This window comes from Cyrtonyx montezumae, unplaced genomic scaffold (assembly GCF_038088225.1).
Source record: "Cyrtonyx montezumae isolate F1298 unplaced genomic scaffold, pur_monq_1.0 scaffold_25, whole genome shotgun sequence".
NCBI lineage: Eukaryota > Metazoa > Chordata > Aves > Galliformes > Odontophoridae > Cyrtonyx > Cyrtonyx montezumae.
Window position 1 is genome coordinate 1,270,001 of NW_027071992.1, and position 16,168 is coordinate 1,286,168.

At 34.7% G+C, this 16,168-nt stretch overlaps 1 protein-coding gene across 4 annotated transcripts in view; it reads right to left on the minus strand.

Moving 5' to 3' along the window:
- The window catches only part of AP3B1 (adaptor related protein complex 3 subunit beta 1), a 161,189-nt gene that overhangs the window by 62,258 nt on the left and 82,763 nt on the right, over positions 1-16,168 (minus strand). For all 4 annotated transcript variants that reach the window (XM_065739772.1, XM_065739771.1, XM_065739770.1 and 1 more), the window contains 4 exons: positions 15,364-15,473; positions 7,230-7,406; positions 2,029-2,215; positions 970-1,100 (listed from right to left, as the gene is read on the minus strand). In XM_065739772.1, the coding sequence (XP_065595844.1) occupies positions 970-1,100; positions 2,029-2,215; positions 7,230-7,406; positions 15,364-15,473 (605 nt within the window). The remainder of the gene's footprint in view (positions 1-969; positions 1,101-2,028; positions 2,216-7,229; positions 7,407-15,363; positions 15,474-16,168) is intronic.

The following is a 16,168-nucleotide window of genomic DNA, read 5'->3' on the forward strand; positions in this document are numbered from 1 at the left end:
TACTGAAGTACTAAGGAGAAATGCTTGCTGTACGGCTTCACTGTTTACTGGCCTCTGCAAAACACAACCTCTTTTGTTTTGGAATTTCCTCCACTCTTTCTATTTCTGACATCTCATATGCAAATGCACGTGCAATTTAGAGTGAGAGTTGGCTCATGACAAGGATCATGTGCTCTTCCATGTAGACATGCTAAAAGAACTTATCTCTGGGAGCATCATGAGTGCAGTAAATTTCAGTAAACCTCAATTCCTCTTACTGTACAATAGCTTTCACTGACATTTATTAGTACTCTGATATCTGATGCATAAATCCCAACTCTGGTACCAAAACTTGATTCTGCCTGCTAGTTTACAATCCCATAATGGAATGGCATCAGTAATAGGTCGCTAGCTGTGTAATGTCAACAAGTAACTAGTACACTAATAGACTACAATTTCTTTTTAGAAACTTTCCAAATTTTTTGGATTGTCTGGAATGGAAACCTCCATCTGCTCCAGATTTTACACTTCTAAATACACATAACTTCTTACCCTGTTGCTGCCTTCTGTTTATTCGATCATTTTTTTTCTGCCATGACTTGCGTTTTTACACTAAAAAAAATCCACTAAACCACTACTTGGATATTCCAGCAACATTCATCATTAACAGAAACAAACAGTGCAGAACAGTCAATACAAGAGATAAGAAATAAAAAAACGAGATGGAAGGAAAGAAAGTTAATTTAGTTCTCAAGTGAAGTCAAAGTGGCCTACAGTTGATTCACTTCTCCCACTGAAAATAAACAGTGAGCACAGTGCAATTCTAAAAAATTTTCATTTTCCGAGCTAACACAAGCCACGCAGATGATCACACACATAAAAAAAATTTCCGTACAGCATAAATAGATTATTTAACTATTTATATTTCCAGATCATATTCGGTACTGGCTTACGCCTTCGGCAAAGTTACTTTTAACAATGCCAACATACCGATTCGGGCACTTCAACGTTTCGCACGGCAGGGTCAGGTGCCACCTCCGGCCAGTCAGACAGCTCCAGGTAGCCAGTGGCTCGGCTGTTCAGCGTGTGAGACAAGGTACCGAGCTGGAAATGATCCCGATCTATTAAAAAAATGGGGGAGTGGAAAATATACAAACAACATGAGCTCTACTACAAAGAGCAATCTTAATCAGGGCTAAAGGTAATTGCTATTATATTACCTCAAATGTCATGGAATAAATATAAACTAGGAAGCTCTTCATAGGTCAAAAAACTGATTTCAGTCCATAGATTACAATAATCTCCCCCATAATGGTCAATAAAAAAGCTAATCAGTCAGTGTGTTTAGAGGTGTTGCTCTGAAATGTAGCTTCTCTAAAAATTACTTTACTGTGAATATTAAGAATGACAGCACAGTTAAACAATCCATATACATGTCTTGGCACAAACACATCCAGAATCTTAATAGTTTTTCTTCAAAATGGAGCTCCTTTTAAAGCTTTACAACATATACAAGTATGAAAATTAAAATTGCAAATCATCAGAGTAACAGAGCATTTTTTAATTCAGATAACCTAATAACCTTTTTATTTGAGAAGACAATGCTTCTTACTTCTTAAAAGATGAGAAACACACTGAGAAAACTATCACTCTGTAGAAAAACAATAAAAAGCTAATGTACAGAGATTCAATTTATTTCAGATTCATAATAGGTTTCTAATGCATTAACAACCTTCCATTAAAGTCTAGATAAAAGACTAAAAACATTTTTCTAAATGGAAGAATATTTTTCCTTAGAATACCCGCTTTCTGTTATTAAGCCAAATTTTAAATCCACACAGTTTTGTCAGTTTTGTCATCAGGCAAATGTAATGTGTGTGCAACATGTAAACCTTGTTTGCTGAAAAGCAAGTAAGCAGAGTGAGTATCCTTGCATATTAATCATTTGTGTTTGCTAAGTGACGCAATTTGTGAGCATATTTGAAATAGAACAGGCTGTCACATTCCTTTACACAATGAACATTTACCAAATGATTTTGGCAGTAATACCTTTAAAGGGAGACTCGAGCAATGGAGCAGGTTTCTGTGCCAGAAATATTTTTTTGGCATATTTGCTTAAAGCTCCACTCTTCTCATTCGGAACAATAAGCTGCCTAATAAATCTTGTACGGTCTCTGATGTCGTAGCTTTGATCATACTTGCCGAGATTTAATACATACTGGGTAAGCAATTTTGTCTGTGGAAAAAAACAGGACAAGAACAGAATACAAGTTATTTATGATTATTGATAACTCTGGATAAACATATTTAAAGAGGTAATAAAAATGAATGGTTATGTCAAACAAATGTTGTTCCACAGGGAATATGCATTTCTAAAGCTGCAAATGGAATTCTGAAGCCAAAGCACATGTCCTCTTCTGTACTGGGGAGGTGAATGCTGAGTACTGAGAAGCAGCCATGTGCTAGATTATTAAACTGCTGAAGTGGAAAGAAAGGCATCATTAAAAAAATAATCATATATGGCAAACCCGCTGAAGGATCTACGTGAGGATAATGAATGTGGAAATACAACTAAAAACATGGCACTCAAAACTTAATCGGAAAAATATGCAGGACATCAAAACATCAGAGGGTATTAGGGGGCTGGCAAACTGCTTCTGCTGAGGTGTGTTTTATGAAGAGATACAGTCCCTGGCATAAGCAGTGTCTGCACTCTGACTGCACTCAGTTACTTTATCCTGAATTATGACCCATTAAAGCAGACACATGAATCACTGAACTGGATTACTGCAAATTATTTGCAGTGCATTTAGCTGTTACTTTTTCATAAAAGCAAGCTGCTGATGCCCTCTAAAAACCAGGATAAAAGACTTCTTCCATTTTTTTTCTTGAAGCTTAAAGCCTCCAGTAATATTGGTCATTTATTTATTTATGTAAGAGAACAACTTGTATTACCACACTTTCTACAGGATAATAGGATTTCCTAACTTGATGTCTGAGAATATTAACATGTATTAAATAATTTTAATAATACAGATAAATTAAAAACTAAACAAAACAAAACAAATGCACACATCGGATGACTCTCCCCATACCTTAGAAATACTGTAGGGTAAATGGAGCAACAACATTGCACAGAACTGCACTGATCAAACACACTTGAAAAAACTTGAAAAAACTTAGTTCATATGGAAGAAAACAGTGAAAAGAGCAAAAATAATTTACCATCATAACAAAGTTAATTTTTACTATAATGACTAAGAGGAGATGGATAACATAAGGTTAGGACATTGACAAGAAGTATTTATTTTCTTTATGCAAAGAAACTAGCTTGCATATATATCTTGTTTATCAGGTAATAGTTACAGGAGTAGCATTTTTAATTGCATGAGCAGAGGAATATGCAGAAAAAAGCATTAAATTTTGCAATGTACAATTCGTAAGGAAAAAATCCCTTTTGAGGTTGCAAGTTCGAGTAGCCTACGTATGTGCACTGTTCCAGCATACTAATTAATTCCTGTGACATACATGTTAACCGATTTTTTTTTTGTGTTTTAAACATATATGTAGGCTGCTCCAAAAGTAATGTCTCCTACTTATTTTCATGGAAACTACAACAGATACTAAAAGCACAATAACAGTGTGTGATGGAACAAATTCTCAGTTACAAAACACTCTCTATAAACAGAGTCCCCATCATTAGTTATGCATTTACAGCATCAGTGAACAAGAGCCTGCACACCACACCTCAACCAATCTGCACCACTGCTGAAACACACCACTCACCACCTCACTGTGCTCACATCCACTGCTCGGTCTCCATAAAAGCTCTGAAAGTGCCATTGAAAGTACTATTTTCTCCACATGGAGGAATTCAATGACACACCTTTGCTCCATACACACTTCCATGTCAACACACTATTTTGTCAGACTGTCCTTCTGCTGCCATCTGTCACATGTCAAGAAAATGTAATGGATGTTTAACAAGAACCTTCAACTTACTGCCATCCCATCATCTGCTTCTGATGTCATCAGACAACATAATAAAATAGAAGGTGTTATTTTTGGAGCAGCCCTCATACAACATGATCCTGAAAGACTGCATTTTCTTTAATGGGATCACCACCAGAATCCTTTCTTTCTTACTTGCCACTAAAATGCCTCTTCCATATTTTCCTATACAAAAACATACGGTCGAATGCTCCATATCCACAAGAATTCTCCCTGCAAATATCTTAAATAGGTTTAATGAAAACAGCAAGAGAACACTAAATTTTTCTTATGGCAATGCAACCAAACAAGTCAGAGAAGCTTTTCTACATGGAGGTTGCTAATAGAAACAATTAATTTTAATTAAAAACAAAAAATAAATTAATGAATAATCTTGGTTTTGCCAACAAAGGAATATCTCTAAGCTGGAAATTGTTTCAGCAAGCAAGTTAGTCTTCTGAAATATGACAGAATCTGCATATGTCTGCCTTCATACTACAACAAACCAAAGCACTCTGACATTAATATTCTATACATTTATTACCATATGCCCACACATCTTGTTATCTGTACATGCTCGCTATATACAGATATAATATCGCTTCTATATTTTAATTTGTCCAGTGTGAAGATATAACACAGATCATCTCTCAGCAATGTTTCCAGAACTTTCCAATGGCAGCAGGATCTTTTAAGAATATATTATATGTTCTAGACAAGCAGAAATTAGCTGGTTGGCTCTCCTTGAAAAATATTTTAATGCAAGTATCACCAGTGGCTAAGTGTCTACAATGGGAGAAAAACAGCAATATATCCATTCTTTGTTGTCATTACCTTACAGTTAACTTGACTCCTTAGATACGTAAGACAAGGTTGCTGTGCTAAATAACATTCAAAAAATTATCCATTTACAACTACTTGGGCCTTTATCCAGTGTGATACCTATTGTGTTACACAACAACACCTCTCTTTTATTCTTCCTGTTACATGCAAGGAACAGCTCAAGCAATTAGATGCCATGTTTTTCTACTTAAATCGTTTCTCTCACATGAGCTTCACTTAGCTATATACAACATTCACAAAGATCTTTATGCTCCTCATTGACGAAAAAGGGAAGTCAACATACTAAGCAACACAGACAATCAGAAGAAAGCTTGTTCTTATTACATATTTAGCCAGATAGCACTGAACCTGGAGGTCTCAAATTATGAACAGCTGTTGAAAATTCATCACACAATTAAAAAAATAGTACTGGAAATTCTTAATAAAAACTTAATAAAAAATTGCATTTTCAAAACATTCCTGAAAACATGCTGCATTAAGTGTTTGGACTTATGTCAATTAACAGTAAATCAAGTATGATAATCTAAGGATAGTGTCAATATAAAGTCATATTCCCTCTAGAACTTAGTGCTTTTCTTGAGACAAGACTGAACAAACAAATTTTACCAGCATTTCTCTCATCTTTTTTTTTTTGTGCCTCTGCTGTCCTGATGCTACTTTTCAATAAAGTGACATTGCATCTTTGAGATTACCTCAACTCCACTGGCTTTGGAGGAAATTAACAAAGAATTAAAAAAAATTATGTGGTGGAGTAGGAGACAGAAGAAAACATAGACAAGGGGAAATAGGAACAAATAGACAATTGAGCAGCTTTGCCTGAGAGCTTAAAAATTAGGCTGAATAGTGGCTGGACATTTTAGGAACTCAAATTGCTCCTGAAAAATATGTTTTAATGAGTGAGTTGAGAAGAATCTTGTTCCTGGGAATGATGTAGATAAAGGAGAAGTGTTACTGGCTCCTAAAGGTAAAAACACCTATTGTAGTTTGGAAGGAGCTTTCAATCAAGCCAGATCAACCTATTCTGTTTGAATTTTGTACAAAAATATCTTGATGACTCAAGAAGAAAGCTTATTACCACACAGCTTAAAAGAGGAAAATATCCTTCCATGATACTCATCATTTAGCAGGAATCTCAGGAGACAGATTCATCCACTATATAATCAGTATCATATTTGAATCAATTAATATGCCTCACATATAATGTATTAAAAATGTATAAAGACCACATGAAATTGGAAAAAGAGTATCACAGAAATCACCATCTTCTAAGGATTTTTTGTCAATTCAGAAAAATTAGTAAATACTACCAATGGCTTAGTAAGAGACAATTAAGATAATCAAACCAATCTTTTCTTAGCTCAGTCAGCACTTTCATTAAGAAGAGCACTGACAGAAAGAAGTCACCTTTTGTTACTCACCCATTTTAGACTGTCTGAGCAAAGGACAAGCATTCATTCTTATTTGAATGCAAGGCGAGACAGTTCATCTCCCACATGCCCTACAGAATAAAGTCTCAGATGGATCAAGTCTGCAGTTAGATATAGCTATCAAGGAACATATCACAGTTGCAGAGTTGCAAGATCCTGTGCTGTCAAAGCTGCTGTAAAACAAAAAGGTCTAGAAGTCCAGTGTATTTATCTCAAACAATATATTCATTATATATTTGGAAAATATTTCACGAAGTTTTATAGTAAAATTAAAATTACAGTGAAAAATTATTGTCAAGATGCTACACTCTACAGCCAGAGAGAGACAAAGTTCATAGAACTGTCACTGAGATGAATTAAGCAGTAGGCCCCTCTCTCACAGCTACAGAAATCTAAGTTCATCTTTCTGTATTATCTGACATTTTTAGGTTATCTTTATGACTAGAGATGATCAAAACCCACTCTCTCATGAGGTAAAGTGAAATAATAAGAAATAGAGAGAAAAGAAAAAGCAGTTACTATCTTTAAGATGAGCACCAATGGAAAGACATTAAGGCCTTTTTCTCGCATCTCCTTTTAAATATCTTGAACAAAAATGAGCAGCTTTTTGTTTATACTGACAGCAGTCAATCCCCAGAAAATTTAGCTTTTTGATCCAGAGAAAAATACATCACAGATGGAAAATTTCCAATCTTGTATTAATTATACAATTTATAAATTATTTATACTTACCAGAATGAAAAAAAATCCACAAATCATCTCAATAAAGAAAAGGACAAAAAAAAGGAGAATAATTTCATCAATACATTTGTATTTCTTACAGCCCATACTCTAGGGCTGCTGGTTAGATTTAGGTTGAGTTCTCAAAAAAACTAATAACAGTGAACTGGTTACAGTTGTTCATTTAAAAGAAATAAGGTCTGGACTATACAGATGGCCAGCAAAACTACAGTGACTGTAAATATATTCTCTCGTGTATTTAAGCCTTACCTGCTTTGAGTTTGTTAAATAGAGTTTTGCTCCCAAATTTAAGATCTGCAACTTTACAAGGTCATCTTCATTTGTGAAGCTCTTGGCTGTCTTTCTCAAAACATCAGGTGCAATCTTTGGAACCCGTTCACAGTATTCCCCAATGAGCCACAAGATGCTGGCTCTTGCTACTGGAACCTGAGGAAGCATCACACAGTATAAATTAACACATTCACAGAGAAAACGTGCTTACTTGCACCGTGTTTAGTAACAAGTTAAACAAAATACTGCTTAAACATAAAAGATGAAAACATAAAAATGAAAGAAATACAGACTCAAATCTTGTTCAACACACTCATTGCAGTAGACTGAGTGTATCTGCATATACATACAGATTCTGTCCCAACATGCAAGTTTGACAAGATAAACAGATCAGAAATGTGAACAGAGACACACAGAAGCGATGTGTCCATGATCACAGTACCAGTGGCAATCAGGAAGAAAATCTAAGTATTTCAGGTTCAGCTGGGAATGCTTTACATCAGATTATGATAAAGACCATGCTGAAACACAAAAAATGCTTTTTGTGACTATTCTTTTTGTGACTATTCAGATAGAAATGATTTTCAACAAACAGAGCTTCATCAGCTGCTGTCCATCAACTTCAAAATCATGGGAATTTAAGACTACTGCTGTTTTTCCTCTTTACTTATTTAAAATCATATGACAGCAAGATTCATACTTTTGCAAATGTCCAGTGAAGGCACAGCATCAAATTCTCTAGAGATGAGTCCAAAATTAGCCTTTTCAACTTTAGAATAGGACCTTAAGCAAAAACACTGACCAGAAACTTCACACAGGTCTATTTGACATTAGTGTCTACTTAACACTTAAGGCTACTTAACTGTGTTCCACAGGAGTTAAATTGCACAGTGATACATGCAGACTATTTTCAAAGGTGGGAAAATTCATCTAGGTAAAAGTATGTCTTCAGAGCACCAGTTACTAGAAGTGCTGCAAGTTTTTCACAGAACCTTTATTGATACCTTCTGAAAAAACACAACTGTTCTATACTGTAAAATTAGTTTTATCTATCAGAATTACAATGGGAACCAATGGTTATTTATTATATCCTGTAAGCATTTTAAGTTTGGTAATTCTGTTTTTCAATTATGTTCAAAAGTTAACAAATGTAAATAAATTACCAAGGTTCAGAACAGTATTTCCAAGCTATGACCCAGAGGTTCCTAATGAATGGCCCACTAAACCATATTTAAGAAAAGCTAATCATGTCCAAAAGAAATTTTATTGATTAACCACCTTCTAATACTCCAGAAAGTTTGAGAACAGCTTTTAATAAAATCAGCTCCGAATACCTGACTCTACCCTGTGCATGGTTGCAAATACATAAGTCAACGAAAGTTCAAACAAAGGACTGCTTCTACTGAAAGAAGGAGCAATAAGATCATGGGAGGACATAACTCAGAAATCCAATAACAACAAAATATCCCTGAAGATAAATGTCAAATTTGAACTCTGAAATATGCTTGAGGCAGAGGTAACATAACTGCAAAATACTGTATTGAGTGTGCTATTACACAATTACATGAGATACATATATGTAAGTATTGAGACATTTTTCTATGAATTGATTAAAAAAAAGGTCTTGGAATGTAAAATATGGGAGACAGGAACTGAACAACTGCTAAATATAAAAACTTCAAATGCAGTCAGAAAATGTTCACCTGCAATACAGTAAGACTGATGTCATTACTGTACACTGATTTCAGAAGGGAAAGAGGTTATTTCTAATGTTCCAAAGGTTACACTGCATTAAGACCTCACTCCTGATCTATTATTTTAAATTGGGCTAAAGAATAGTAATTGAGTGGTACATTAAATTTTCCAGTATTGGAGCAGTTCAAGTTGCCTGCTGCACAGACAGAATACTTCTAAATAAGAATATATGGGCAACTTCAGATTTCAGTTATGCTAGATTTATTTTTCTTAAATATTTCATTATGGACTTGTTAAAAAATTACAATTCTACAAAAGAACACCAACTACCCCAGTTTAGGCAGCAGGCTATCAGAAACATCTCTTTTCTCATTACTGCCTTTTCATAAAGCAAAAGTAGCTCACATAGCAGACTACTTTCAAAAACTGTATTTATTATGAAGTATAAACACCAGAAATGTATTTTTCCAAGTCAAATCTAGAACTACACTTTCAAAGCACAAGGAAATATTTAAATGTGTACTGTTCTATGCCTTAGGATTTTTTTTCTTCTAATAAGCTACTTTGTAAAATTTAAATCTTACTAACAAGTCTTGTGTTACATAAACAATCTAAACACAGCTTAACTTGAAAAACATTGCCAAAGGAAACCACATGGAATATCTTGTGAGACTGTGCATTTTAACCAGCCTACTATATAAATACACTATATATTAAACACTATTTTGTGCAATGAGAATCGATATCAATTAGAGACTTTTTGAATCGAACCCTAAGTGGAAACCATTTTAATGAAAAGTATATGTGGAACTGATGAACCCAATGTTTCCGTGTCACTGGATTCATTTGGGGTCAAAATCACACAATATTTTCAGACTTCTTTTTCCCTGCTTAAGACTGCCTGTCTTCAAACATGTAATATCAAGTGCATGATCCTGCAGCCATTGTTTCCAGAGTTCAAAACAGCAAACAAGAAATGAAGCCACTTCTAAACCTTCATTGCCTTTTCCAGTATAGCATAAGTAGGGACCTTGAATCAACAAAAATGCTGGAAATAATACTTTCATTATTCAGCCCTGCTCTGTATTGTTCTCAAAAGCAAACAGAAAGGCAAATTACTATGCCTTATGTTTTATTCTATACGCCCCAAGCAAGTCGTTAAGTGCACTTCTGAAGCTGTAGTACAAAAAAGCAGCTTCTACTGCCATTTTAACCCATTATGTCTGAAATAAAATAAATACAGAAAGTTTTTTTTGATGTATATCTATACAACTATAGATATATATTAATTAAAAAAACAAAACAACAAAAAACTTCAGTCAATGACAAAAAAAATCTACAAATGTTTTACAGTTCATTCTAGAGAGTACATTTTAAAAGCTATTGTTATTCAATTCTAAGCTTATTACCCAATATATGAGGCTAAAGTACAACTTAAATCTACCAGTTCTGGTTATCTACGTTTGCCACAAAACAAGCTGATATTAAAACAAATTGCAACTGGAATTAGAAATGGAAAATGGGTTAATTTTGATGTGGCAATATCAGAGTGTCAGTACAAAGGAAATATACAAAACAAAGCATCTCCTGTGTTAATGCGGTTCAATTAGTCTAACTAAAATATGTTTGACAAAACACTGATAAGAGTCCAAACTTTTTCTAGTGAAGAGTGTCTCTGGATTACAAACAACTCCATAATTCTTTGGAAATACTAACTCAATGTGCAGTAAAAATCGAAAAGCAGAAAACACTATAAGATAAAAAATATAAATGATGTATTTAAGCCACTGTATTACATTTCTTTATATTTCTTTTCTGATAACTGTAGGCTACTTCTGGGCACCCCTTTTCAAAAACAACAGACATCAGAAGAGACAAAACAAAGAAGAAAAGGCTTATCAACAGATACAGAACACAAGGAGAAGTTATTTGGACTAAAGTTTATGGATTACTGAACATAACAACATGGATAGCAACCTCAGGTCTCCAGTCAGAGTCTGGGAAAGTTTGTTGGACAGGTATCAAAATCAACTTGCTATTATATTTCAATTCTTATCCTCAAAGAAGCAGCTATTGGCATGACAACATTACACTACTATACTGAGGACTTTTTTTTTTTTTATTAAACCAGTATTACAGAAGCATATTCAACATTTAAGAACCAAATGGTAACTTGCTCATGATTCTTAAAAACAGAACTTCAGAGGGATTTGGTTTTTCTCTTAATAACTTCAGAAAACTGACAGAACTTCATCTTTCAGTTACAACTTCCGATGTGTGTGGAGGAAGGAAGCTGGAAAACAGTTGGATTATAAGCTGTATTATGTACAAGCATAGGTACTCAGCAAATATCACAAACAAAGTAGATCTCACAGATCTTTGCCTGGTCACACCTGAGGTACAAGCCTAAGGTAAAAATGAGAAAACGCACACACACACACACACACACACACACATACACACACACACAAAAGAAAGAAAAGAAAAGAAAAAAAATATATAAGCACTCTTTTTATATATGTAAGAAACATCCATTAAAGGTAAAAATGAAACAGACACAGTTCTAAAGTTTTATCCTAAATGAAAGTGAACACTCAACAAGAGCTCTGTATTTTTTAGTAGAACTTCCTACCATTTCTTATAGCTAGGTAACAGTTAGCTTACTATCCTTCTCTCACTTTCTAAATGGCTTCTGAAGATTTTCCACAAGAATGGGTAAATTGTGGAGTGGAAGATCTGAACAAAATGTTATGGAAAATTTTTAGGCACCTTGTCATTGAAAATCTAAGTGAAATTGATAACAACATTAATGCAACAAATTCATATAGTAACCCCAAATGTCACTTCACCTAGTTTGCACTGATTTTGTTTTAGTGACTAAGTGTTCACCATTTACCTAATCGAAAACATGGTGGAAAAGTCCAAAAGTTTACTTTCACCTTACATATTTTTCTTTTTAACTGCTTATACACACGTTCATTCTTTCTGCTGTTTTACACAGTCTGAAACTTAGTTTAAATTAAACTCTAAGTAGCACCAAAGAATTCCTTCGCTCATGGTCCCCTACCTACTAGTTTCTTTCAAGCCCACCTAAGATTACATTTGATTACTTCTCCTTTGTTGAAATAAGAGACTTTTCAAGATGATGGTATGCTTTTGCATAAGGAATGAAGGTTTGTCTCTTAAATTTAAATTCAAATTTAAAAATGATCTCATAAAAACTTTCCCAACAGAAAATGACAGAAAAAATAGCATTTAACTAACTAGAGGGCTGGTCAATCACAAACCACATCAAATTTAACAAATGAGCGTGCTATATTCTGCATCTGGGATCTAGCAGTCCTGAGAATCTTGTTCCTCAACTCAGAAATGTGAGGCTGGAGACCAGCCCTGCTGAAATGGATTTGGGCATCTTGGTCAATAGCAACTTGAACATGAGTCAGCAATGTGTTCTGGCAGCCAAAAGCACCATCTATACCCTGGGGTGCACCATGCCCAGCAGTGCCAGCAGGGGAGGGGTTGCTCCACACTGTTTTGGTGCAGTGTTACCTTGAGCACTGCGTGCAGTTGAAGAATGACTGAATAGCTTGAAAGTGGACTCAAAGTTCACCCAGACCGAGGCCCAAGACCTTAAAGACCATCCAGTTCCAAATCCCAGGCATAAGCAGTGCTGCTAGCTACCAGTTCAGGATGCCCAGGGCCCCATCCAACCTGCCACTGAATGCCTCCAGGGATGGGGCATCCACTGCTTTTCTAGGCAGCTTCTGCCAGTGTTTCACTGCCCTCTGAGTAAAGAATTTATTAGTAATATCTAATCTAAATCTCCCGTCTTTTAGTTTAAAGCAGTTCCCTGTTGTCTATCACTATCAGACTGTGTTTAAAATGCACCTTTATAAAAGTGTGTGTGCTCACATATGTGTATATATTTCCTTCTGTTAACTAAATGTTAAGAAATTTTGCTTTGCATTTTTATTGTAAGCAAAAAGTGCAGCAACTATGTTGTAAACTCACATGTTTAAAATGCACATGCAGATATAGGACATTTCCATAATGCTTTATTAAAAAATGAAATTTCAAATTCAGATCCTCAGTAGTTATAACACTACCTTTTTCTCAATAAAAGGTAGAGTTCAGATTCAAATTTTGATTTTTGGTCTATTTCTATTACGACTCTGTTCTCCTATACCATCTTCGGTTATTCTGTACAGCTTCATTACTGTAGATTGTTAGTATGTCACAGTAGTTCAAGTATTGCATGTCTTCCATTTCATTCTGAATCAAATTTACAAAGCATTATTTAAAAAATATCCCTGTATTTAAAACATGAAATATTTACACCAAAGTATTAATTTTGTAAAATAAACATTAACTACAAAAAAAAAAAAAAAATTCAAATATTACATGTGGTACTTATGAAACACCTATTTCCTCTTGCATAATAAACACACAGTATTAGGATTACAAATCCATTTGGCTAAGTGCCAGAAAGTGTGAACAATAAAATATTCCACAATTTATGAGATTGCAGCTATTAATAAAATTAGCGCTCATATTTAGTGAAAACACAAGTGATTGTTAAAAAATAAGGTAATACTTGTTTGCTATTTAACTGTCAGCAGTATCTCAAATTCCTTGTATTCTGGATATGAACATTCCTATAGAATTACATTATCTCTACTTAATTATGATATTTGGCCATCAGTCCTTAAATATCTGTTCGATTGGCCAAAGATTTATTTGTTTAGCCTGTTCAGTAAGTATGGATGGAGAAAATCATGTCTTTTTTCCAAACTTCCCCAAATATGGAAAACAGAAAAGTCATTCATTTACAGATTATTTACTGCTCACACATCAGTATATGAAACTGAATTGTCCCATTTTTAGCATCTATAGAACAATAATAATTGAGAGATCAAAGTCTGACACCCTTGGGGTACAAGGCAATAGGTAGTTAATGATATTCAGTCCTATATTGTAATTTAGAATAGAACAATGAATGTTTTACAATAATTGGGACTAGTAAATACCAATATACCTTAAATTCAATTTGTCAATGGATAGGTAATAGTAACAAGGATATAGAAACAAGGATCTTACTGTTAAACACCAGAGAATTTCAAATATATTTAAAAAAAAAGTGTGACTTAAATAAGCATTTCATCACTCTCTCAGCAGTGCATTTGGTACCATGGAAATGTTAGGTGATTTGGTAGTGTCCTGGCTCCATAATAGCTGGTAATGTTGCTGCAGTTTGAATTTAGGATGAAAACAACATGACGAAGACAACAGTGGTAGAAGTAACCACACAAGGATCACTAACCTATCCTATGCCACCATGTGAAACACTGCTCTGGGCCTTGAAAAGCTAGTCTTTGGGCAATATGGCATCTGTGAAAGAATTCAGACATCATGGGAACTCACTTCCAAAGAGAAAGTCTTAGACAATAGGGACAAAAGGCATAGCTTTTTTCATTCATTTTTATCACATCCTCTACCATGCAGTAGCACCTAGGAAAATCAAACAATTCAATGACTACACTGGGAGCAGTCTGCTGGGACATCCAGACGTTGGGATACACATTTAGGAAGGGCCTACTGGTTAGTCAGCAGTAGGGGATCTGTCAAAGGAGGTATCCTTGCCCAGTTAAAACTGGAGAACGGGAGAAAGCTCCCCTAATGCATATAGAAATGCCCTGGGAAAGAGCTAAGAACCAGGTTCTGCGTTATTCCTGACTTTGTCAAAGGCAAACTCATCAAAGGCATTGTTTTTGTTCAAGGACCTGGGTGTACTCAGTGGGTAATGTGGAAATACAGTGTGGATCGCAAAGGAATTTTTTCCTGGATAAAAACAGCCAATGATTTGAATTATGTGTAGGTCACTCTGAAAGTAATGCCTCGTATTTATTTCCATGGAAACTACAACAGATACAAAGAGTACATTACATTGAGGTACACAAGTTCTTACGTACAAAGAACTAGTACTCAGTGTAGTCAAAACTACTAGCTATGCATTTTTACCAGTGATGAACATGCATGTTGCGTGTGTAAAAATCACCACCATCACAGGTTACCCACTACTGTCTTCTATTGCACAGCAACAAAAGATAATGCAAAAAAGTAAAAAAGATTCAACCTCTACTGCCCTACCACCAACATTTTGGAGCAACCCTCATAAATAATGCCATTTCTTTGCTATTATGGTTGCTTTATGCCACATCGGAGGTATTCCAATGAAGAATGAACCATGAATGAATTTTGATGGAAATCAGCGAAGTGCATAACTGATGGAATGAGGAAGGTGCACTTTTGATTGGAACCAGACCTGGCTTCAGCATGCAACAGTTAAACAGAAGACACCTGATTTTTATTAATCAATAAAGGAAGAATCAATCTACAAGGCATACACACAAATACTCACTGTAATGTTATCCAAGAGTTTGGCCATATGCTTAATTATTTCACCATGGTGTGCTGGCTGGGTTTGCAGCAGCTTCTTAATGACAACAACACTTTCAGCAACTACAATTTCTGTTTAAGACAAAACAAATTATTATTTTTAAAAGCATTTATGCAGAAGAAAAAGTCATAAATAATGAACTGTAAAAGATGCAACAGGCTTTCAAAGTATGTTCTGCAGAATGGAATGCTTGGTAACAGAGATGTAAAACCACTCTACTAAGTAATATGAAGTTTGTCTTCTAGGGGCAAGTTATAAGCAGCAAAAAGGACACAGCCATGTCATAAAGGTAAAAATATCACCCTATCACATACTTTCTCTGAAACTGCCTTTTAGTAAAGTTGTATTTTTTCTTTTCAAATTGAGAAACAGTAAGAGAAATGTTTGTCATTGAAACTATGCATATTTGTAAATAATTTGGTATCTGTATTAAAAATGGAAGTAAAGAAATGTACAATGTCAGAAACGACAGTTCATTCATAAGCAAGAGAAAAAGTTAAAAATTTCTTTTGCACTTTTTCACATGCTAAATGCTATCTCAAGTCTGTAACTTAATCTATGTTATACTGAAATAAAACTTCCAAATACACAAGCCATTTTAAGATTTATGTTGAAGTCATGACTTGGACTTCTTAACTACTGTACCAGGTAACATCCAGAGTCTAATCAGCTTGTATGAAATGTGGAACTTTGGAAGCTGAAAAAAAACCCTGCTGGTGCAAAATAAAGCTTCTATAAATTAATAAAGGCTTAAGGAAGGGCACTG